The sequence below is a fragment of the Agelaius tricolor genome, unplaced genomic scaffold, assembly GCF_023055355.1.
Source record: "Agelaius tricolor isolate 1412-34295 unplaced genomic scaffold, bAgeTri1.0.p SCAF_5, whole genome shotgun sequence".
NCBI lineage: Eukaryota > Metazoa > Chordata > Aves > Passeriformes > Icteridae > Agelaius > Agelaius tricolor.
In genome coordinates, this window is record NW_027269265.1 from 12211681 (window position 1) to 12238801 (window position 27121).

The window sequence follows — 27121 nt, forward strand, 5'->3', positions numbered from 1 at the left end:
AACCCAGCATATTAGACATAAGATAGTTCTAATTTTGTAGGGGGCTTTATTCAGGCAGAAGCATTTTAAGTTATAATACTTGTGGCATACTAGTTGGCACTACTACTAGAAACTACTAAGTGGTGTGAAAACTGATTTGTACACATGTCAAAAAGCTGTAATTCTAGAAAATGCAGCAAAGGTTAAGTAAAAAGCACTACATGAGCTTAATGCCAACCAAGACTATGAAACACATTTCCAATTATTTGGTGTTTTATTTTAATCTTCCCTCCCACAGAAACTCAGCAGCCCTTTCCCCAAGGAAGGCTCCATAATTGTTAGTTTGTTTGGGTGGTTTACCCATTAATAGGAAAATAAAAACCCAATCAAAAGTGCCCTTTGAGCTGCCACCATCCTACAAAATGATTTTAAGAAAACACTAATGGAAGAAGATAAAACATTGACATTTTCAGTTGGCAAAGAAGAGGCAAGACAAAGTGTCGGGTCCGGCTGTCTGTCTCTGCCCCGACACGGGTAGAGTGGTTCTTTGGTGGGTGCGATGCGAAGGACGAGTCTGGACTCTTCAGCTTTCGGTCTTCAGGTTGTTTATTATTTCTTATCTACAAAATTTTTCTGTCTGCCCAACAGAGGTCTGATCTGCAGGCAGTCACAGGCACTCTCTGACCACCCACGGGGCGGTCATGTCTTTTTATACTAAAACCTACGTATACAATATTTACCTTTATTTCCCAATGCTTTTCACCCATGTTGGCAAGTGCACCTTCACCATAAACCAATCTCTAAGTGCCAACATCATCACAGGAGATGGAGGACAAGAAGAAGAAAGAAGAAGGACAAGACACGCCCCGATCTCTCCATCTTGTCTCCATAACCCCCCTGTACCAAAAACCTTAAAGTCTATATCTCACCCTCTAAATGTGTCTCTTTTACACCTTGTACTCTAAAGTGATTCTCTTGTCCTCAGACTCTTGTTACTTCTGTGGATGGATCAAAATCAAGCCACCAAGCACTCTTGGCAACATTCCAGGGTTTTCGAGACCCCCAAGGGTTCTCCTGGCATCTCTGGACATCGGGAACGATGTGCTGAGATCCCACAACAAAGAAAATAAAGTTCTGTAAGAAGGAAACAAAAACTCCACACCACTGTGGAAGAGCTGCCCATCTGATTACACACAATAAAGAAATATTCTTGGTAAAGCTTTAACAAGAGCTATTACACTTCACTTAAATAGACCTAACCATTCCCTACTTCAAAAGTTAACCTGTATCATGAGGAAAATCTAATCAAACCAAGGCAAAATGAAGGCATAAATAATTTTAAAGTATACAAACTATCTGGGGTTTTGCCAGTATAAATAATTAATGTTGCCTCCACAGGAATCTTTCAAGTCAAAACTGGCAAACAGAACTCTTCTGAAAGAAGTAAATTATATTTTAAAAATGGTAACAGTAAGACACTGAACAATACCGACATAAATATTTCATAGACATTTCTATTAAAGAATTTGCAAATTATATATTCCCATTGTATCAAAAGTGTCCTCAGGACATACCAATCTCATCTGTGAAAACTCTTTTTTTAACCATTTGATTCAGAAATGGAAAAAGTAAAGAAAACATGGGCTCTGGTGAATTCCTATTTCTTGGATGTCATTTGTTGTGAATGCTGACAACTGGTCAGAGAAGAAAGTCAGACCAACTTCCCCAGGCATTGCCCTGGGAAGTTTTGGGAAAGATCAGAGAAAGAATAAAAACAATCTCTAATCTTTGCAGCTGGTGTTTTGAATATTTTGTTCACTTGGAAGAAGTGTACAAGAGGATGTTGTTCTTAATTAGCCAATGGTGTGAGGGATATTGATTAAGAACCAATCAGGTCCAGCTTTATCCTAACTGTCTATAAGAAGGATGTGGGTCTAATAAACTCAGTTTTGCCTTCTGAAGACATAGGAGTCTGTGTGTCCCTTTATTCACCCATCCTTAATACAACAGCCACAATTTGTGTTGGAATGACAAGAAGAAAGATAAAATGGATAGCTGAGACCTTCTTTCCATTCCGTGGTTTCAATATTCTTTCCCTGTTAATTATCTGCAGTTTCTGGACAAACAAGCTCAGTTCTCCAGCATTTCACCCCCTCTCAGAGGGAGGCCAGCACAGGCAGGGGTTGCACAGCCCCTACACACAGCTGGTGTAGGATGAAATGCTGCTGAACACTCACGAGTAACACATGCATGGATGCAGTAACACAGACTAGCAAAATAACAATAACATATTCAAACACTTGATTAAAGTAAATAAGTGCTAGAATTTTATATAATTATTCAGAAGCAAGTCCTGCTGCTCTTATAAACTGAAGCTAGAGATTAGAATGAGTTTGTTTATAAAAAATGTTTACCTAAAATTAATATCTCCATGACAAGAACTGAAATACTGTTGAAGTATGAACAAGTTCAGGGCGAAACCTTGAAAATAAAACCATGTTTGAGGGGGTTTTGGGGCTTTTTTGTTTGTTAGTTGGTTTTTGTTGGTTTTTTTTAAATGTGCTCCATGCCACAATCATGGGCCATTTCATTGTTTTGTAGCATTTCCAGTGAACATCTAGTTAAGATTTGGCACCAAGCTTTGAGTTTTAGGGGCACAAGGTTTCCTGCAGTGCAGTGTGTTTGGCAGAGAAGTTTGTTTTTCTAAACAGAGATGAGGGTTACAAGTTTCAAATATGCATTTATTTTTAGTACCAAAATGTAATACAAGACACATCTGTATTGCAACAAGAACACATTGTTGCAAGCAACAAAACTACTTTAAACAAATTAAAATCCACAGGAGCTATATATATCTTACTTGTTTAATGAACAGTACCAGCAGCACAGGTTCACCCCCACTAAAATGAAAAAATATTGAAACAAGATCAGTAAGATGATCTTGCCACAAAAAAAAAAAAAAAAATCCAGGAAAGTGGGCAACTGAAGAGAAGTAGTAACACAACTCAGAGTTCCTTAGATATCATCTGAATTTCTCTACAGGAATGACTGCCACTCCAGCAGGGGAATGTAAACCAAAAACTGAGGAGACATGCTGAAGAACCTAAGAACTATCAAACTTTTTCAATTTTGTCAACTATAATCAAGCTGGCAAAGACACAGAGGGATGTGAAAAAGCAAGCTAGTTTCTGGTAATAAGTATTAGAGCATTAATTAAAATGTCAGTTAGAACCTATAGCATAAAACTGTTCAAACACAGCCATCATACAGTTGCTTGCATTTTTTATTAGTTATATTTCTTGACAGTATTAAGTTGCAAGTAAACTGACATGCCTATTTTCATTATTTTTATGTATTTTTTTTCTACATTGGCAAGTGAAATCTTCATAGTTCTAGCTTCCCTCCTTGGAACCAAAATATCATTAGTAAGAAAATTCTCCTGAAACCATTTTTATTTTCCTTTAAAAACTTCAGGGAAATAAATTACACCGTTAGACTTTCAAAACACATTGATTCCTTCTACAAAGCACAGATTTGTTTGTTGGAATGTTTTAGACCACATGTATCGTTTTAAAAGACACTAGAAAACTGCAGACATTCACAGAATAAAGTCTTCACTAAATGAGATCAAGATCTCTAAACACACTGATCATTCTTTTGATTTTTATTCTGGCAGACAGCTAATTTTCCCAGTTCTCCTTTGTTCTTAAAAAGGAAAGACTCAAAGGAATGGAGATGCAATAGGTGTTAAGAGCAGCATTTCTTCCCCTATTCTAAGATCTGGAGAAACACTTTGCTTTTCATTGATATGAGACTACTCGAAGTAGAACCCTGTTGCCTAAGAGTCCTTTAAATCCAGCAAGACTTGTGGGACAGCAGCAGAGCTGGCAGCAAACACCCTTTGACAGAGGTGTCAGCACCCTCTGTATTGGCACCTCCCCTCACTCTCCTGGCTTCAGCACAAACTCTGCAGCTCCAAGACCTCAAGTGGAGATGAATGAATCACTCACATTACACACAACACTTGCTCATCCTTCTAACAGGCCTGGAAAATGCAACCTCTGAAAACTACACTAATTTAGACACACTGAGAACTGCAAAAATTTGAAGATCTGTTAAGGTGTAGGACTCATGTTATGTTACATTTGACTTTGGCTACACATTTTAATGTCCAAATGAATCAATAATGCAGAGCAGCCCACGACAGCTTGTGGTAGGTTTTACTGAAGTTATATCACACAATTACAAATAAGCTGGAGTCATCTTTACCTTCAGAAGAAGAAACATCAGAGCCCCCTCTGGCAGTTGTACAACCTTAACATGTTGATTTGTTTCCACAGAAATAGCCTTATCCTGCAGTTCAGAAACAGGGGGTGGAGAGAAAAGATGGCTGCAAGCCCACTGTTTGATTAAATTCCTGCAGTAAAGGTCTTGAAGTAAGAGCAGGTATCTCCTTACCCAGAGCTGAATACATTTTGATAAATACAAGCAGTTTGATTATTTAAGTGACACTGAGGATAATGCTAAATTTCAGTTGTGTAGCAGAGATGACTTTATACTGAAATCAGGTTAACCAGAACAAGAGAGCCCCAAAAAATAGGTAATTTATTTGGATGGGTTTTTTAAATTAAACCGAATATTTTTAAATTGCTTTGAAGAATACACCTAGCCTGAGGGTTGCAGGGATAAACTTGGGCTGAGGTCTTCTCAAGATTTTTCTGCATAAGATGTTATTTACCAGGATGGATGTACAATATAGGGACCTCCACTTGTTCTAGTTACACTAGAGTCACCAAGATTGAGAATTTTTCCATTTTTTCTTGAGGAAAACATTCTGCTTTACTACAATTGTTTGTGCCATTACCAAGTTATTATGATGCTTATGTGTCTCTAAGCACTGGGGAAAATAATGGGAAAAACATACAAGTTTATGGTCCAAGTGACAAAGGTCTCTCAGTGCAAGGTCTGGTCTCCTGCTTCCCCTGGAACAAACTGTTCCTTGTGCTGTGAATGTTCTGCCTTGTAACACACACATCCAACTGCTGCATGGGAATGGGAACTGCTGCTTCCTATGGAAATTAAAGAGCCTCCAGACAGCTCCTAACACAAGGCTGCCTCCCATAATCCTCAATGACAATTCCTCACAGGGAGATCTCAACAAGGTCTAAATCTCTGCAGCAGGAATTCCTGCTCAGGTGGGTCTCCACTGGATGTATGAAGGTAGATATACTCTAGTATGAAATCTGTGAAAAATACTGTTAAGCCTTGAAAGCTGAGGAGCATCATAGAATGAGTAACATGGTGAGATTCAAGTGATTTACTATATTAAGGATATTTGCATTTCCTGGCCACTCATGAGGAGTGTAGGAGGCAGACACCTCAAACATATCAGGATTTCTCAAAGTTACACATTTGACCCCCAGGATATTCAGTGTCTCCCATAAGATCTGCTGACTCAAACAAAACAGTTTGCCCCATAGATGGGGATGAGCATCTAGTGTGCAGCAGTGCATACACATCAACCCTCAGCAAATTCCTGACCTTTAAATGTAATAGAAAAATCCTGCTCTGACACAGTTATCTAGAAAAGTTCTAAAACAACTTGCCCATTTTAATTTTTTTGTTGTTGTTGTTTCTGCAGTTTCCCTCCAAGCACACAGCACAGTTCAGTTTTGTTCACTCAGCACAGCCATCACCATAACTCAGCCTTGGCCCTGACACCAAGGGGCCAGGCACAGTGCAGGGATGTCACCATGTCATGCTTACTGTCCCAACAGGACCTTCACCTTCCCTTCCAGCTTCCCCACATGTTATGTTGCTCATAACAAATATATTTCACTTCTACATTTATGTCCAGCATTTCCCACCCATTCCCACCCTTCATATCTGTGTGTCTCTACACTAAAGAGGGGGATGGCTTGGGTTTGTTTCACCCACCAGCATTACTCCAGCTGTCTCAGGTACACTGAAACTTGACTAATTCACACTAATTTTAGCACAGATAAACAACATTGGCTGTGTCATGCAATTTTCAAGTATAGTCCTTTTTCAAATGAACTGAATACAGCAGCTCCTCTTCACCAAGCATCAACATGCATCCTTAGAATAATCAGATTTTTTTTTCTTTTAGGGGACTCAAGTATCTACACATTAACAGCTTTACATAAAACAAAACTGACCAGCTTTTGTTATTTCTCCTTTGCATATCTATGCAAACCACTAGAAAAAACAGGGGCTGCCATTCCTGTGACAAATAGCAGAAGATTGCAAATAGGTTTAATATTCTTTGCAATATAGCTCAGTTCCTATAACATCATTTAGATTGCCCTACGGAGTTTCTGTACTTTGTACTTTATAACATTTAATCTCTCTCCTGTGAAATCTTGAAGAACAACCTATTCCATAAGTCAACCAACAGAAAGTTATTGACAATGATTTCATGAAGAGCTTTGTCCCAAAGGGCATTGGTAGGTAATTTGCAAATCTAATGTACATCCAGTCAGCAGAGGGTTTTCAATGCTCACTTATATTCCTACAATGTAGCACAGTGATACAGCCCCCCTGAAGCTGAACAGGAGATCTTTGATTATGTTTTTCATCAATACAAATTACAACAGTTTACATCAAATTTTAAGATTCAAAAAATAACCTTAAAGGAACAACTACTTACTTTTCTCACATTCTGCACAAGATTTGGTAAATAGGTTTTTCTTTATTAATAGGTCAGGAGCTTTTTGTTTTGACAATAAATTCAAAAACATTAACATAGACACAATATTCATTCTAAAAATACAGGATTTTTTTTTTCTTAAAGCAAATAAGCATATAAAAATTTGTACTTGGTTTACCTAGATATCATAAACTGAAGAAAAACTACAGCAATTTAGGACACAAGAAGCTGTACCTCAAAGAGAGATTATTACTGTAGTCCAAATGTTTCAAAGCTAGTTTCCAGATGTAACCAACCTTTTAAATTTAACTAGGAGTACAGCTCAAATAAGAAGTACTGCTACACAAGTGTGGGTGGAAGCATCTATAAATACTCGGAACTTTACATGTTAAAAACTATCTACTATGCTCTCCAACAATAGTTTAGAAATAAAGTAACAAGCTTGCATATTTGTTGTGATTTTGTCATATTGTGGAGATTGTATCACTAACTTTCATTTTACAGCTGGTGTGAGAGCATGCCTTTGCAACTGGAAAGAAAATAGCTCCTGCTAAAACCCTAGGAGCAGATTAAAAACTAACTTTCTCCTCCATGGATGTTGAGTTGAAACATGAATTAATGACAGAATTATCAAGGAGCAGATATGAACATACTGACACTTGCAAACATTGCCTGGCATTTACACAGGACCCAATTAAGTTATTTTTAACTAGAGAAGTAAATGTAATATTTAGATCGTTGTAAAATACACACCACTGCCCTCCCCTGTTTTGCTCTAAAGCCTGATGAACACACTGCATTTAGCAAGCAATAATGCATAACTGTGGTATTCTATCAGTAGGGGCAGCCTCTGGTTACATTCCCATAGTGCACACCTACTTGATCAGCACATCAGTGCAGTGGAACCATGAGAAATCCCAGTTAAACTGAGCCCAGGGAAGTACCTGTGCATCCCAGCAGAGCATCTCACCAGCCCCAAGGAGCAGCTCTGACACCCAGCTGGTTCAATTGCTCTGGGCAGCACAGCCCTGAACATGCACATACACCCAAAGGTCCAGCACAGGTCCCAGAGAGCTCAGCTCCTTGGCACCAGTGCAACACAAACATTTCAACAATGCAGCCTCAGGTTCAGCATTTCTCACTGCAGCAGCAGTGCAACACTGTGGGATTCACATTCCCTGAACCTGAGAGAAGCAGGGAGAGAAGCAGAGAAAAGAATGATCAAAACAATTCTTATCTCATTTGCTGCCCCTGTGTTGTGCCAAAGTGAAATGCAATATGGAGACAGTTTACCCAAAGTGAGGGTGTTTTGTTTCTCTGGCCTATCAGGGCCAAGCACGTGTGCATTCTGTCAGTCAGCCAACAGTCACGAGATTCTGCACAGCTGAGTTCAGTTGGGTGCTTGTGCAGATTCAGTTTAGATGTAATGTAATATAGTGTAATATAGTATAGAATAATATACTATGATAAAGTAATTAATTAGCCTTCAGATACCAATGGAGTCAGATGCATCACTTTCTCCCCCACTTTCTCCCCCAGGGGTTGCCCTGATTTACTACACAACACACCTACAGAAAGTGTTACTTCACCTAGAAATATTTCACTGCATTTACTTCACTGCCACTGCAGACTTACAGAATGAAGAACTTCAAAATTAGATGTTAATGCAAATATTTGGGGTTTGGCTTACTTATTGTAGGCGACTATATATTAGCATAAATTTAAAGAGATTAGTGACCAGTTTTGGCCAACTTTTTCAAGAGTATTTAAATCTATTTAAGCACATAAATGTGAATGATTTCTAAAATAAATAAGGAATGTCAGCAGCTGAATATCAAGTTTTTTATAGTCCAGACTCTGTACTGAGATACCCAAGAGCAGATTTCTCAAAGAAGAAAAGAGCCCTTCATGTATAATGGCAGGAGAAAAAAGTAAGCAAAAAATGTTTTGTTCCAACCCATTTGGCATAGCAGACACATGGGGAAGCTTTTTGACATCATTACCAGACCATTTAGTTAGAATGGATCTATGACACATTACCTAAATACTTAAAATCAACACCTGGTGGTTGTGAAAAGTTTTTTTCCTCCAAGTCACTCTACAAATGAAAAATTATCATTGGGAAGTTTCCCCAATGAAGTCCTTACCAATTCCAACACTATTTTCACATAACATGTTGAAGACCCTTCCACAATCAGATTCACTTTATTATTTTAGCTTCCTATTACTCAATGTCTCCTCCATTTGTGTTGCCATCACTAAAACACTTTTACTACTTGCAAAAATAGTCATCACTCCCCTTAGTTATGCCTTCCTGTACCTGCAGTTATCTCTACTCCCACTGCACAAAGCAAAGATAATTAATTAATCTTCATGATTGTTCCTAAAATTTAGTAGCCTTTCTTCCTGTTCTCCAAAGTAGTTTGAAATTGATGTCTGAGAGATCAAATATCTGCTTAGCATTTTGTAAGTGCTGTCCTGAATTAAAAATTTGAAAGCATTTCATGTACTAGATAGAAAAATATTATTCTGAAATGTAAGCTAGAGGTTATTACCAGGATTTCAATGGACTCTCCGTTCACACAGGTTCATGAAATGTGCAGGCAAAGAGAATATGCAGTTTGTAAGTAAAAGTAGTTGACAATAGAGGTTTTCTGCTAATTTAAGGCTCTTTTTATATATATCTAAATATATATTTTTTCAATATACATGCACATACACACATAAGCACACGTAAAGTGCACAGCTGCAAACAAGTCAAAAGAATGATTCACTACTGAAGATTTATTTTAAAGGAAAAACCATGAAGAGAATCCTTGCATATTTCTATTAAGTTTCTACCTGAAAAGCAGAGAAGAAAGATGGAAGAGGGAACCTGGAAACTAAAATATAGGGAGGATTTTCTAGGATCTATGAGGGGTTTTTTTGGTTGCAGTGTAAGCTTTCTTGGGCTGTGGAATGCTCTCTGCCAAGAAAAACCATCCTTAGAGAGAGAAAAGCATACAGACCATAAGTGCTATGACTGAAAAAAACCCTTCTGGTATTATCATAAGCCATATTTCTTTAACTGAAGATGTCAACACACCTTTGTAACACCTCATGATGGATCTAGCCTGCCAGTCTAATTTGCTACTTCTTCTCTTTTCTTATGCTGCCTAGGGGAAAGAAAATCAACTGATTGCTTTTTCTAAAAAAAATATTACACACATCACAGTTCAGGTGTTAAAAACCAAATGGAATGAAATAACAAATTATCTGTGCTGCAGTGGTACAGGTAAAGAGTACAGAGGGCCTAAGCAACTGCAACGATTTCAGAATGATTTAAATAAAATCTGGATTTTATACTGAGAAACCTTTAGAAGCAAAATACATTTTTCACAGTAGGTAAGAGAGTCCAGAAACATAAGTACTACCTTGAGTAATTATTGTTAATTAACTAGCAATGAGGCACTATTTCCAAATGTGACATTTAAAGCACATAATGTGATTGTGAATATTCACAAAGATAATTAAGTTCATCTGCTTCAAGTCCTTGATTTCAGCGCATCTGAAAACACCTCTTAAACTATCATTAGACCTGTAATCAAGTATTTTGTTGCTCAGGAAAATTGCATACCTTTGCTTACCTGCTAATATTGGGATATGTATTCAAATGCCAGTACGTGGCTTTTGAGAAGAAACTCTCCTTCAGGCAAACACAGCGGAGAAAAAAATACTAATTCTGATTGTTTTCTCAGAAGGGACCATTAAAAATTAATTCCTCACACCATCAGATGGAAACAAAAGCAAAAATTTCTGAGTTTCCCTAACTGAACTCAAGATCACAAGACTGATGTGAGCAATACTTGACTGAAAATCATCATCATCAAGTCAAAGGTACCCACAATGCACACACTGAGGACACCATTCATATGAGGTTGCATGCTTTCTTCCATCTTCTTTATAGCTAGATCCATTTCTTTACAAAAAGAAAAATGCAACCAAATTCAGGGACGAAATACAATGTATAATGTAAAAATGTGAAAATCAGAAAAGGCACTGACTTCATTCTCTTGGAAAAAAAGTTTTAACCATTACTCTTCAGAGGCAGAAGGAATCCTTGATCATCAACTCTGATCTTGGTCTTGATCAAGACCTTCTTGGAGAAATAAACTCTGAAAATAGCAAAAAAATAACCCCAAGAACAGAATGTCAGAAGAGTCATGACTTGGTGTTTTGTCCTTTGTTCTTTTAAGAGTAAAGACAGCTTCTTTCCACTAGAAAAGAGATTAATGAATATATGCTCCAAGATGGAGAAGAAACATTTAGAGAGCGTTCTAAAGTACAAAAGGTTAAATTTTTTTAAATCTATTGCTCTCCAATTATTTGACAAAGAGGATTTTTAATCAGTCAAAACAACAGTGTGAATTATTATGTACTCTAAGGATGTCCCACTGGTCTGTATCTCTCAGTCCAGTTTGAAGAGCAGTTTTTTTCAATGCCAGAAAACTCTTTCTTGATCAAACTTTTATCAAGGATTATGTTTGAAGAGTAAAATAAGGCAAAATCTTTCTAAAAAAAGAAAAATGAAATATTCTTAAGGTGCATAGTGCCAAGAAACTCCTGACCTTGTCTAAAAGCCAGTTCCTGCTGCTGCCTGGCTGCATTCAGTGTAGATTCACTGTTCTACATCAAAGTCCATTGCAAGGACAGGCAATGCCCACTGCCAGGAGAACAGAGGGGATGAGACACTCTGTGTCACAGGTCATTAACCCCAGCCAGCTCCCTGCTCATACCAGCAGCCAGCTGGCCATCACCCAGGGGCTGTCATCCTCCAGGAAAGTGTTGGTCCACTCTCAGCAGTGAAAGGAGAACACCTGACCCCAAACACAGCATACATCTCATACAAGTAATTCCAGGCTTGCAAAGAACCTCCTCAAGAGATCCACATGTTACCCACCTTCCCCAAGATCTGTTTCCTTAAACTATAAATAGACTGAGAAAACAAGAAGAAAGAAAATGTTCTACAGTCTCTGGAGATGAGCAACAGTGAGAATTACGAACATGTTGCTGCACTCCTACTAAAGACATGACTTCAGATAAAAGTGATCTTCAACCTAACTAAACAATAAAATCATAATTGTAGTTCTCTTCCAAGTGCTTTCAGAGAAAAGTAACCAACTCAGGATTATCCAAAAGAAGAAATACAGGAGAAGAGTAAAACTTACTATCGATCTTCCTTTCCCTTTCCTTATTCTGTGCAAGAACACTGGAATGCTGTTGAAACACCTTCTTACAGTCATTTAGTAGTGACCTTTGGCAAGTTTCATGAGGAATTATTTTGTTTCTATAGAAAGTGGTCAGCAAAATAAAATGGGCTGTGAGAGGTTACACTACACTAAATACTGCCACACCAACATTACTACCACCAAGTGTAACAGGTTACTCCTAAGGCAAGCCAGGTTGCCAAATTGGCATTAATTGAAGGCCAACTGCTCCAGTGCACATCCTCAAAGCTACTGGACAGTTTAAATCTGGACACTTTAAATCCCCCAGAGCAGTGGGTTACTGCTTTTTATAACAAAACAACCAAGGAATAGAAGGAATAATTAAAAAGCAAAACTATGCCATTGGTATTTTCTCCTATTATATTTGTAAGCATGACAAAATAATGTCTTCAGACATTTCAGAGGAATAAATATGTATGTTTCTGATGCTTATCACTGAATTTACAGCAAATTAAGAGGAAAGCAACAGCTTAAATCATGTTCTTCAATTGAATTCATCTGTTCTACAAAGCTGGCATGATGGTATTAGACCATATGCACCATAACACATAGATTATTGTATGCTATTTTCTCAAACCATTCTAAAATCCAAATTAAGTATCCTCTGAATCATTGCAGAGATTTGTACCAAAGAAACCTAGAAATTAACACATAATACCTGTGTATTAGGTAGCCCAAATGAAAAATCAGAAATGCCCAGAAAAAATATAAAATAGTTGAGCAAAGTCAGACCAAACAGCAAGATTCATACCAACAGAGACTTTAGTTGACATTTTAGTCATCTGTATCAATCAATCTTTTTTAGCTAGTTCCCAATATTTACAAGAGAGATGGGCTTACCAAATGCTGAGTAACACTGAATAACACTTGTCAGCAAGCTGACAAGGAAAGAAAAGAGAGAAGAGAGGAAAATGAAAAGAGAACCACTATTTTTTACTCTGAAAACAGGCAACCTTTACATTACAATGCTCACAAAAAAAAAAGGCAATTTGTAAATAACTGTATACATTCAGATAATCAGTTATCAAGGACTCTATCCTTCCCAAGAGCAAAGTGTGTCTGCCATGCCAACAATTGTCATCCTTTAACATAGCATGTTCTTTATTGTGCAGAAAGATTCTTGGACAATTACACCTGAAGCTAATCACAAGTTTTGCATAAACCATTGACTCTAAGGAATATGCTCATATAGATCACATTCTCAGCCAGCTAAAAGTTATGAGAGTGACTAGATTCTTCTATAGCTACAAAACAGCAATTGTACATACATTATGAGAGTGACTAGATTCTTCTGTAGCTACAAAATAGCAATTGTACATTCATGCTGGGCAGACAGTGCAAGAGAGGAACTTCCCACACACACCAAAACAAAGTGAAGAATTCCCATGTAGTTTGCAGTTAACCTTTTAAGTGTTTTGTGACTAATCACTGCACTATGGCTAACCCTGTGGATGTTCCTCAAATGGCAAGTTCCTGGAAAATGCAGAAGTGTAAAGTTACGATTTCCTTACAAATCAGCTAGTGATTCAAGCTATAGTTTGTTCTAAGATATGAAAAATCAGAATTATTTTAGCATAAGACAAAGCTAAGTATAGTGAAGATACTTAAATCCCCACCTCTGCTGAACATTACATATCCACAAAAATTTACTTCAGGTACATCAGCTACTCCACACACAGCAGTGGGTGTGTTTGGGATGACATGGGTCAAGCAGAGCAGTCTGATGTACATATTCAAGTAATTAAAGAGAAACATACATTTAATGACAGGTAGCTATTAAGAATTACTTTTAAACCACTAAATTCCCTACTGCTACCCCTATGTGGGAGAAAAACATGGCATAAATGGCAGCTTCTCATCAGCTTCAGAATGCAGTGTAGTGTGTGTAGTAGTGTGTTAAGAATAACACATGTGTGCTCACAAGACCCAAAAGCACAAACCCACTAGTGCTTCCTAGCAGACAGTACTCGTGCCCAGAAAACACTTCAGCAATCAAGATCTTACCAGCAGGCAAAGGAGAACTTCAAATGTACTGCAGCTCTCCAGGAGATAATTAGCTAAATTACTATAGCCATTTATTAAATAATCTGGTTTCCCCTTCATCTCTATGAATCATATTCATTAGCATCAATCACTTCTTCAAGTCACAAACATTTATGCTCTATTAAAAGCAGGGATTCCTCATAAGTGCTAGACACCTCAATTTCAGACTTACAGCACTTTGGAGGCAAATTGCCTCAAGTATCCTCAGTTCCTACAGGTAAGGAAGGACTGGCTACTTTCACAAGCATGTCCCACAGACACTTGCATCCCACAGATTTGGAGCATCCACTACTCATGTAAGAAGCACTGTTCTATTCACAACACAAGTCTTAGCAACTGCTTTCCCAATATCTGAAACACTGTGTGTCGTCAACTCCTGCTGGCCTGTGACTTTTTTCTGAAAACAAGAGAGAGAAAACCACCATAGATAAACTCTATTTAGTTTTATTGATTTTTTTCTTAAGCTTCAGTTAAACAGTAGCTATTAAAATTCAAATCATAGCTGCTTGTACTGTACCTCAATACTATCCTACTTTTTAAATATAAAACTGCCAATCAGCCAAGGCTACTCATGTGCTTTACAGCTTTATATTGATCTATGTACATATATAAAATCAGATACCATCAGACACTACTTTCTTCACACAGTCAATAAAACAAAGTACAAACAAAACAAACAAAAAGGAGCAATTAAATCTGCCTCATTCTTGCACATCATCCACTGGGAGCACCTGGCACAGCAGGGACAACAGCTATGGACAAGTTCTGGTGACCCAACCATCAGATGGGTGGTGGCTGCTCATCAGGACAGCAGAGCTGGACACTGCCAGCTGAGCACCCACTGACAGGGTATTTGTGCAATGGCACAGAGTAACCCATCACTGCAGCAGGTCTAAAAATAAAAATAATGGTAGACAGTTGTACTTAGGGACTAATTTCTATTGGGAAGAAATTACCTAATCTAAATTTACAAGTAATTTCAGTCCATCCCCAATGTTAAACAGGTGATTTTCTTATTTTAAGAAGTAGTTTTTGGAGTCTTACTGCCCACCCTGATTTGGAGTAATATCTGAGGCAGTACACAGTGATTTAGAACAGCTATCTGAAAACCTGAGCTATAAGGAATCTTGCATTTATCAGTCAGCCTGGGCGAGTTTAATTTTCTTTTCAACTTCATCCTTTCAACTAAAAAATAAACCATTTATTATTCCCAAGGCTATTGTGAATGTTAATAACTGGGGAGAGAAAAAACCAAAACACAAACAAAAAGAGAAAAACCAAAAAAATCAAAATATTAAAGATCCTCTTCTCTGGAAAATATAGATGCAATCTTAAACCCTCTGATGTCAGTGACATAACCCAGTATTAAACATGAAAACTAGTTATTTAATTATGGAAATAAACTATTAATTATGTCAAGCAGCTACGTGTTTTGCTAGCAATGAGGACATTTTAACTAGCACCATTTCAGTACCAGCAAGCAGAGTAAGATTGAACTACCTAATTAATTTTAATTTCTTCTGCATTGTTAGCATACTGCTAGCTTTAACATGTTTATATGACTATGTCAGCCCTAACCACCTGCACCCCTAACTCTTATCCTTTCCATAGAAAACCAGCTGTGTCCCTCCCTTAGTAGATAAAAATACAAAATTCCATGCACTAGTCACAATGTTCAGAATGAGAAAAATTCTTTTAAAGAGTAAATTATCATTTGGAAAGAGGCAAGGAGACCAGAGAAAAGGACAGATTCCTAGTTCTGACTTCAGGAAGCAAGGTGTTACACAGCTGGCACAGGCACAACACACAAGCACTTGAAGTCTTCACTATCATGCCCAGTGTTCTTAATCCATCAACCAACAGAAACATCTGAGAAAGGCAGAAGTTTTTATAACATTTTCAGGTATGTCCTAGAAGAAAAATAGCAGTTTTATTAAAAAGAATATAAAATAAAGCCTCCACAAGCACAGTGAAGGTAATGACCAGCTTTAACAATCTAACCAGCCTCCCAGCACACAGGAGCTGTAAGACAAACCCAACACAATTCCACACCAGCCACTAAATGCTTTTTCTTTGAAGAGACATAATTACTGCAATGAAACATGATATGTATGATAAAGGACTGTAAGTCATTAATTCCATAGTAATGAAGCAAGTTCTTTGATGAACAAGGGGTTTTCTAATGTTTCTTTCTCCTGTAATTTAAAGGGAATTTATAACTAACAGTTGTTTTTATAGAATAAATATATAGCAAAGGCATCAATTAAATTCTTTCTATGAGGCTTCATCCAAAGATCAAGTGTTAGCAATCCTTGGTACATTCACTGGTATTATGACCTTGAAGATGCAGCTATATGCTAAAAATAAAATCTGCTTTAAAAAGAGCAAGTGAAAATAATAGAAACTTCAGGAAAACTCTTTCTAGCCCAGATGCCAGATAAATCCTACACAAGTAATCTCTCTATAGAACCTGAAAAAGTAGAGCAAAATTTCTCAAAAGTTGTTTCCTTGACAACATTGACAAACCAAGAAGGGTAAGGAATCAAAGTCATAAGATGCCTTGTGGTTTGTTAGCAGATTTTTTTAAATATATAGCAGTATGCAAGATGCAGCTATAAAGCCAGATTTCTGGAAAAGAAGCAAAGTTAGATTGGTTTTATTTATATTTTAAAACAGCAAAAATATTCAGAATTTCTTAACTGTTACAAAAAAAATGATACTCCCATAATGTATTATAGTCACTTAAGAACTTAAAAGTACTTGAGCTCATTTTTTCCCAAGTACCAAAATTTTGACTGTTTCACCAGCAATCTGACTGACACTCAGAATGGGGATAACACTATCATTCCTCTGTCCCATCTCAGCTGACATTCTGCCATGAGCCTGCCCACACAGGTGCTGGGTGTAACTGGAGAGCTTCCCTTGGGACATTCCCACTTCAGCTGCATTAGAGGCACTGCCCCACTGCCATCCCTGGCCCTGACTCTGCCCTGGCAGGAGCACAAAGTTGCTTTCTCCTCTGCTGCTTCAGAGACACAGGAAACAACTGGAAGAGCTCCCAGCAGAAAGGAACTGCAGAGCTCACCCATTAGGGACAGATGAGTTGCTAAGAAAAAAGTCAGAGAAACACTTTAAATTCCTCATACTTCTGCAAATAATGATACAAGTAACCAAAACTCTTTCTAGGTAACATGAGAGAACAGATCACTGGTAGGGATATTTAGAAGTCAGTCTCCATAATTTTGGATTTCCACAGAAGAAAGGTTTGTGAAATAACACTGTCACAACAACCATGTTATCCTGTGCACCTCACCTGTGGCCACTTTGCACCTGTTGATCACTGTCAACCAAATTTCACAGAAGGCCTTAGTGTTTTTCCCTCAAGGCTTAATCATGCTAAGCAGCTGAATAAAAGACACTGCAGAAGCTCCAGAGAAAGAAATTGAAGAGGATTTGTAGTCAGACTCAAAATACAGACAGGCTTCAGTAACTTCCCTGCTCTTGGAAGAACTTTTGTTTTCAAAATTTTTCTTTAAATAATTCCCAATTTATTTTTGCAGGGGTGAGGGGGAACACAGGCATACTAGCTACACTGAAATATCCATCCCACTCTTCTCCCCCACAGCCACATCCTCTCACAAAGCCATAAAGCAGTCAAAAAATGTTTCACAAGAACACTGGGGGTATCACTCCTGCATTCTTTAAGGAAATCCTAAGTCAGGAGTCATTTCCAAGTGGAAAAAAGCTCATGACATCACAAAGCTAAAAACCTCACCCAGAAGCCAAGAGGTTCACTGCATTTTTGCCCTCCCCCTTTTCCTCAAATGTCAGTCTTCATACAAGTGTTAAGATAAATTCTAATCCAAAGCAGTACTGAATTTAGTTCCTGTTAGTGCAGAAGGAAAGAAACAATGGCTTATCAAACCCTACAGAGATGAGGATGGTGCTATTTATACCCAAAGAAACATATTCCTTTGAAAAAATCCTTTGAGGCCTAAGAGTGTGTCAAACATTCAGAACATAATAAAAACTATACAAGTCATCTCCAGCTGTGGATTCTGAAAAAGTGAACAAAGGCATTACAAGGATTTCTGTTTCCTTGACAACTGCATCACTGGAAACAAGGATATAATTAAAAAAATATATCTCTCTAACAGCACACTCTAAACATTATCAAGGTACTAAAATACCAAATATGAAACAACTCTTACCCACACAAACCTTTGGGATGAAGAGACCAAAATTCACCACTTTGATGAACTGTTCTTTGCTGATACATGTCACCAGCTTTTGCAGAACAATTGGGAGGGCTATCCATTACATCCTGACCTGGATTATCACCTACCCATGGCACAGCCAGAAGCTTTCCCTGATGGTCAAGTACATTCCTTCCTGCATGATGTTCCTTTTCTTCCAAAAATAAGCATGATGGAGGATACTTCTCATTGAAGTGCATGAAATAATTTTGTTACAAGATGATCAAGGTATACAAAAAAGGCTGGTTTTACCATGCATGTGCCTATCACATAAGTGTACTGCATAATAACTTAATAACCAGCAATCTTAAAGCCACTGGAAAAAACATGCACAGTTCTAAACAGACAAGGAAAGAAGGCCAGAACATTCATAAAGAGAGCTTTGCTTCAGTATTTCTGCTAATATTTAGCAGCCTTTTCAACAAGAAAACAATGGTTTTTTTCCCACATCTAGGTAAGCAGCACACAATATCCAGAATATTAGCATTTCCTTGCCACCTCCAAGATAACAGGGGGAACTACTTGTTATTTTTAATATACAGTATTAAAAATGTATCAACAGAGATCTTCAAAATATTTCAAATAAAGAGCATTTGTATCAAACAGGATGACTTCCCAATTTGTCACCTATAGTAAAGGAATGTTGCCACAATTCAATTTTAAAAATCAATCTAAGAGTTTCCCTACTTGAGGTACTAGCAGCATGATAGCTAATTCTGCTTACTGAACAGTTTGAATCCAGCCAAGCTGTGACAGGGCTACAGCCCTCTGAAAGCCATGCCTGAGTGTACAGGAAATATGCTGGCAGCTTAAATTTATTCCTTAATAAACACACACCTGTGACACAACAACAAGAAACACTACCTATTCCAAGTGAATTGTGCACAGAATGGTTGAAAGCAAAAATATTAGATTTTGTTACTCTGAGACAGGGTAATGGCCAATATCTAGGAAATTTGTGTTGCACTATCTGTGCCACACACAGTTTATGGATTGAGGCTATCATCTTCTATCATTCAGCCCAATACAACAGGATCAAGAATAACAAAATTCCTGGAATATACTACTGTACTATCTTTCTCCTAACAGAGACAAAATCACAAAATAATAAAATACTTTGAAAGTATAATTGAAAATTGTATTTCTTGTGGCATTTGACACACTCCAGGAACCAAAATCTGTACATTAAATTTAATGAGTATGAGTAACATACCACTCTAAATCTAATGATCACAAAAGAGTCTCAGAAGAATGGAGAAGTATCTGGAAGAAATCTCTTGAGGTAGCAAGTTACAAAGATTAACTATTTAGGAGCTCAGTAATCCCAACTTGAAAATAAGCACAGACTAAAAGAGGACTTAAAGGGACCACAAACCTTTGACTTGTTCTTCTTTACTCATCCACTTAGAGCCTGATCCCTGGTCTGAACCAGGATGGTTGTTCTGCTCTTAATCATGGGAAGTCAGCAATGCCCCTGTTCAAGAGGCTTACATTATTAAACTCATTTAAAAAACTTTCACTTTACTTGTATCGAGAAAGCTGTGACTAAATGACTATTCAGCTAAGCCAGTAAGGAACAAAATATATAAGAAATACTTGCAACAATGTATTAGAACACAAAGTGCTATTAATATACATTTTGCATACTCAAGAATTGCAGCACTTTCTTTCCTTGATCTTGTTTAACAATGGAGAGTGAAAGTGCTGAAAATTAAAAAATCCTTTGCAACAAACATAACACCTGCTGTGATGCTCTAAATAAAATATGAGAAACACAAAATTAACAGCTAGCAGATGATTATATAAAGATGTTACCTTGAGTTAATTTTAAGGTAAACTAGGAAATACAGAACAAAGGCATAGGATGCTGAAGTTATGAACAATTGTTAAAAAGCTAAGTCCAGCACCAGTAACTAGTGAAAATGTTATCATCTGTGTGGCTCTGTGTAATGACAAGATCTTCCAATAAAAGACACTGACAATGTGAATGCAGCATTGTGGATTCTGCAATTGATAAAAAGGCACAACTTTTTAATGTTCTCTGCTACCAAAGGCAAAAAGCTGTATTCAATGGTAACATGTGATTCTGGATTCTGTATTTAGGGTTCTAAAGCAGAAATACCTAAAAAGGTCTGATGTTCAGAAAGCATTGAATATCCACACTATGGGAAACAGGCACCTTTAATAGCAGTGATAACTCTCAAAATTTATGCAAAAAAAACAGTGGATGAGATATTAAAATAATAATTAACACTATTTTGGTGTTTAAGTAGGAAAACCCAAAAATGGCAGTAGTGCCTAAAATTCATTTACAGCAGCTATTCAAACAGAAGGTAGAGAAGAGCTATTCAAAGAAAACAAATTTAATCAGTTCAGACAACAATGTTTCACACTTCTTAAAATACATACCTAAGCTAAAACCACAAGCTACTCACAACAGTGTTACAGTGTAACCATGAAGAGCAGCACTGCCACAGTAAGAGCTCCCCATTCCCTACAAATTCAAAATTTAGCATTAAATATTCTTCTATTAATGCTCCAGGTTTGAAGAACCATGGATAATTTGCAATACCTATCACTTCCCAGACGGGGTTCTATCTTATTTTCAGGCCTCTCTGAAAACTCAGGGGTTTTTCTTATAGATTTAGCAACACATGCATAAACTTGTAACTCGGGTCTTTCAACATACAACATAGAGGCAAATATTAAAGTCTTTGAGTCCTCATTCAGAGCCAGTTTAGTTCCCAATCCTTTCTAACACACTGAGGTGCCCCATCTGCTGGCATGAGCGTTACTCAAAAGAATTCTGCCCCTGAGCTGAAAATTGGTACTTTTTCCAACTTCACCACTTGATAACTGTTTGAGGTGTTTTAAATGCAGCAATACAAAAGAAATCAGATCAAATACTTCTAAAGAAAACCATAAAATGCACAGAAACACAGTTCATTCATTCCTAACTATGCAAGTTATTTTTACTAGATGCTTCCGATGATCTTCCAGCTTTAGGTTATTCTTCAGGAAACAGAAACTGAAAACATCAACTCATTTATTGTAAATACTTCAGCACGACTCACATTGATTCATAAAGGTGTTAAAGTGCACTTTTCAACCCGAGAGAACATAAATGGAAGACTGTACTTTTCTCCTGATCTAAACAGGATACATACACATACTTAAAAAGTAAAAAGACCACATAATCAGTTCTATAGACACATTTTGGACATTCATCTGCGTGATATGAATGACTTAGTCATCACAATTTAGACAGAAATAAAAAAAATTATGATCACTAAGGTAAGTAAAGCAAGTGTTTCTTCCTTCTCCATGCCAAGTTAAAAAAAAAGAAGAAAATCCTTTCCCACAAAGGAAAATTCTAAGTTTGTGATGAAAGAGGAAGTTATTAAGAGGCAATTATAAGAACAGACAAAATATACAAACTGAGTAAGAGCTCTGGTTCAAGCACCACTTAAGCTACCACAGTCATCTCAACTTTGAACACTGTTCTGAGAAATCCCCACTAATTCCCACTTCAAAATATAAAAGTCTTAATGCATAGGCTGGGTGTAAGGACTGAATCCAAGACATTTACTCTTAAAAACAGTCACAGTTATTCCTGTGACTAACTGAAAGTGCAGAGTTTCTAGGATCTGTATTGCCTCTTCTCTCTGATCATACAGAGATTTTAGGCTTTTAAGTACTTTGAGTTTTACCCAGATCAGATGTTGAAAGTAAATCATGCAAACATCCTGGGTGTCTGCATATTCCCATTAGAGGGAAAGAGGACACATATTCACTGCCTGGATTTAAATGAGCAATTCCAAGCAGGTGTTTTTTGGGGGAAAAAAATATACAATCCGTGTGAAGTTAAAAGGATGAGAAAAAAGAAGAGTTGACCCGCATTTTCAATCGGTTGTTTTATGCCTATACCGGAAAATTGACAACTTCAGGCAACAGCAGACAGCCAAAATCAACTCCCAGAGGGTAAAGCAGGGCTACCACAGTCGCCAGGGATTTACGTGCTCGTGATGCCAGAAAGGGAGGGAATCGGGGAGCCTAACACGCAGTGAATCCTCGAATCCTCGGTGTCACCGCGCCCTCTGCTGCCCAGGACAGCCAGCGGGTATGGGCGCGACAGCGACGCGGTTCCCCGAGGAACAGCACCCACAGCATCCAGAGCTGCTGCTCCCTGCGAGCTGCCCACCAGAACACAACGAGTGTCTGCACAGACTTCCTAAGAGCTACGTTATTCCTGCATTAATTTTTTGGACCCACATGCTCTGAAGTGTTGCCAACACTAATATACTTCATTTATATTGAATTTCCAAGGTTTGGGGGACCTAAAATAGTCAGATTTCTTCAAAAACTGGCTTTACTGTTAATGACTGATTCCAAGCAGGCATGGTAACACTGATTCAGAAAAATATTTTTTTTTATGCTTAGAAGACAAACCAGACTTTTTAATAATGTTATATTGCAGCAACAACTCAGACTTTAGATTTTTATACCAAATTCAACACATCCATAACTTCACTTGTCAGTACAAATGAGGCTCTGGAATAGTCAACAAACATTAAGCAGATGATGTGACAATTTAAGACAAAAGGTCAAATTCAGACATCCAGAGATCAGTATTGTACAACCTAAATTTACATTGCTGCTTAACAGAAATATCTATCAGCACTTTTTGCATATCTTAGCCTTTTCCTTCTAAGTCTGTTCTCCAAGCAAAAGCCAAGATATAACAAATATACTAAAGATGACTTGCAAGGAGAAACAAAGGTACTTTTTTTCCTACACTTAATGTTTAAGAAAAAAGAGGTTTCAAAATCCTGGTAAAGAAAATGGAGGAAGTATGTCGGTATTCTGGTACAAGGGATGTTCTTAGGATTTACTAAAGTCCTAAATTTTAGAAGCAGGAAAATAATTGTGCCTGCTATGGTAAATACATGTTAGATGCAATAAAGCATGTCTCCCAGCAGAAAGGACACTTTCTGTGCACTCTCATCAAAGGTATGCTCCTGTGCAAGGCCACTTCAGAAGACTATTATTTGAACCCAGAGGCACAATCAGCCCTATAGCTGGGAAAGCATATACCCATTACCCATTTTAAAAACAAAATCTTCATTGGACAGACTAAATTACCAAAGAACTGAAGACAAATTCTTTAAAGCTAGGATGAAAACTCACTCTGAGTATTGAGCAATTAACTCTTGAAACAAATTAAAGTGGGAAAACCCCTTAGATCATGACAAGACAGTTCTGAGATGCAAAATCCATCTGACCTGATCTACCTCCTCCAGCAGATGTCACACAGGCCTGTCAGAATAATTAAAAATATTATTCCAGTGTTGGCAGTTAGCTGCTTAATGACTCATGGCAGAATCTGTGTGCATACCCTAGTGCTCATGGCCATTGTGATAAAACACTGATAGAGATCATGAGAAATGATCTAGTAGAAATCTAACTACTTAAGGCCTAAAACACTGACATGACTAAAATAAAATAAAAAAAAACTAAAAATAATTTTAAAAATTAAAAAAAAATTTAAAAACTCCACCAAATTCTAAGCTAATGGAACCAACTGTGGGTATAGTGAAGGATTAGGCTGCAAGTTTATAATAATCTTATAAAGCATCTCCTCAAATTCTGAGTACATTTGAACTGTTAAATACACACAAGCAAGGATGTTATTTCCAGAAGAGCATTGTTTAATACAACATGATGACTGAGCCACAAAGCATCTTCCTTTACATTACCTTGACTGTTCTGTCCATAGAAGCTGAAAGAAGCATGTGACTTTGTTCCAGTACAGGACACCACTGGATTTCATTAACAGGGCCGCTGTGTTTAGACATGTAAAATATTAAGCTTTTGGGAACTTCAGTTACTTTATATTTAGATCCCAAATATGGCTTAATTAATTCAGAGGTCTTTCTCAAAGCCTGCTCTCCTGATCCACTTAACTTAACATCACAATCTGAGCTACCTCTCTGGTCAGATTCTTCTTTTTCAGGCTTATTGGAATTTTCTTGACGCAATCGTTTTGGGATATATGGTCTAATTCCTTTTAGGGTAGGAGTGCTGTCTTTACGTGCTCTCTTCTGGGAAATGCCATTTCCAGAATTTGTTGAAGAGCTTGAAGCCTGTTCATAGTTTCTGTGAGCCACAGCATGGCCAGAGCGAACCCTCTGACAATAGGGAGGTGCCAAGTCAGTGCTGTTATTCTGTACATAATGCTCAGGGGGATCTTCACAAACCCTGCTCCAGCGAGATCTGCCAGTGCTCCCAGCAGGGTGCATTTCATGTGCAGATTTTGTACTACCAGGTGCAAAGTGCTGAACACAACTCACAGGAGAACTCAGCTGGTTTGTTTGTCTGCCAGAAGCATCAGGGGCTTCAGTCTTTTCAGCTTCTGTCTCGGAGTCTGAATCTTCATAAGCAACCAAACTCATTATGGCTAGACACAGCAGACTCCAGAGATCTCAGTGCTGCAATCCTCCAAAATTATGATCTAAAATAAAGAATTGATCATTCAGAGCACAATTAATTACAGAGTCTACAATCTGAGTAACTTAGGAATCTAAATATGCCTTTCTTTAAAAAAAAAACTTCAAAACTCTTATTTCTGTTTATTAATGGAATTTATTCCTCTATCATAATACACTGTACATTCTATTAAGCAACACAATTTGCCTCCAAGCCCTTTGCATACATTTTAATGAATTGCAGAGGTGTATACCACAAAACAATGATAATGAGGATGAAAAGGAAAACAACCTTATAATATAAACACAGCAAATTACTTTGCCTTACTTCCAGCATTACATCCACACACACACACACAGAGAGAAGAAATTAATTAATTATGTAGTGGTTTTGTATGTTCATTTATAAGAATACAAATACTACAACTGTTTTTGAGCCAGTCTAACAATATCTGTTTCTTAACACTACAGATGACTTGAAAGAAGTGTGTAGGGGTTCAACTGGCAGTTAATGTGTAAACACATTTTTGACCCCTTCAGCGGCCTGGCAGTATGAGGAAATTTTCCAGCTATATCCACAGAGCATGATCCACATATGGAACATGTTTTTTACAGATCAGATATGCCAGAAGCTACACTGAATTCACTATTTGCATTTACTCACAGAAAAATGAGAGCATAGATGCCTCAGCTGTGGAATAAGGTTTTTTTCAATGTGTCCAGGAGAAAGAAATCTCCTGTCAAGACTGCATATGTAACATGCAGAATAATTCACCCTCATAATAATCCCACCCACCAAGATTTTTCCAACAATCTGTATGGAGTATGTGCAGTATAGAGTTAACTACATTCAAACAACCAATGTGTCTGCAAAGTAATATTTCAACTTCTGCTGTTTATAGGCAAGAAGTACTGGTATGATTGATTAAATGTGACATTTTATTACTGCTTTGTTTCCTTGCCAAGCTGTTAGCACTCATTAGGCTAAAGAGATTTAACTCACAACACTTAAAGACAGGCTGCTGAAATTCTTGCTTCAGGTCAGCAAAGAAACTGCCCTCAAAAGCATCTTGATGGCAACAGGGAACACATGAAAGTCATCAGTTCTCTCCATAAGAATTTGCAGAATTGACACCACAAATGCTGGGACACCACAAACGCAGGTCCTACAAATACTTCTGTAGGGACTCTGGAACTTGCAAAGATTATTTATTTAACTTCAGAGTTAGATCTATTTGAATTAAAACAACTGTGTTTCACATAACCTACAGAGGTGTTACATGACTCTAGATTCTGTCATCAAATTTCTAAGTTGTCATCTAAGTTGTCATCAAATTTCTAAGCACAGATGCAGAAGATAGGCACTTATTAATTAATAATACACACATTCATCATCACAGATCTCTCCCAAGATAAGTGATAAGACATTTAACTGGAACAAGGTGACCACAAGATAAGTGATAAGACATTTAACTGGAACAAGGTGACATTTCAGCACATAAAAGCAACAAGATCTCCCTCTAGAGGACATTTTGTCATTATCTGAAGTTTAAGACAGCTATAAGTGACAGCAAAGAAGAGCAAGGAAAGTCTTTTTTTAATAATACAGCTTCATTTATTACAACAATATTTCATTTAAACAGCAAAAGTTTCATGAAAACTTAACTAACAAATCAATTCAAAAACAGTAAATTGAAGTTCCTAGCAGTAAATTGACACATCAAATAAATAGGAGCTTTGAAGGGCTTCACTTCAGTAACTGTATCAAGTGGTTACTGTTTGTACTGCAGTGCCAAACACATTTCCCAGCCAAATGCATCAGGTCCAAAGAACAAATATAGTAAGAAGCTGACCTCTGGCTAAAAGCTACAAACTAAGATACACAAGTGGATTAAGTGGATTGGGTTATACTTACAGAGTTACTTTAGTTTGTTTTAACAAAAAAAAAAAAAAAAAAAACCAAAAAAAAAACCACACAAAAAAAAAAAAAAACCAGAACAAAAAAAAAACCTACCAAAACTCAATCTGAGATTCAGAAGTGCTAGAGTGCTAGATAGTGCCTTGCAAATACAAGGTTAAAAATGTTTCCCATGAGATATCGGAAATAAACTGTCCCATTACATTTGGTCAGCATAAACCCATTCCACCACACATATCACCCATAAACCTCAGTATTTTTGTAACAACAAAGCATCTCTCTCATCTAAACACTTCCCATCAACTTCTGTTTTTAAGAAACACCACCCAGAGCCACTGCCCTAACCAAAGAAAAAGGGGGGGGTCGGGTGGGAACCACAATCTACCTGATTGGAACCATCCTGTAACCAGACTGTGAATTTATTCATGATTTGATGGGCAATGTATTGAGCTAAAAGAAAAGTTTGCAGCATTTTGGTTTTCCTTGGCTTCCACAAGACTGAT

At 37.4% G+C, this 27121-nt stretch overlaps 1 protein-coding gene across 4 annotated transcripts in view; it reads right to left on the bottom strand.

Moving 5' to 3' along the window:
• WDR25 (WD repeat domain 25) overlaps positions 1–27121 on the bottom strand; it is a 74852-nt gene that overhangs the window by 46720 nt on the left and 1011 nt on the right. For 3 of the 4 annotated variants that reach the window (XM_071426470.1, XM_071426468.1, XM_071426469.1), the window contains exon 2: positions 23972–24726. In XM_071426470.1, coding sequence (XP_071282571.1) covers positions 23972–24667 — 696 coding nt within the window. In that variant the 5' untranslated portion in view covers positions 24668–24726. The remainder of the gene's footprint in view (positions 1–23971; positions 24727–27121) is intronic. The other variant, XM_071426471.1, reaches the window with a different exon arrangement.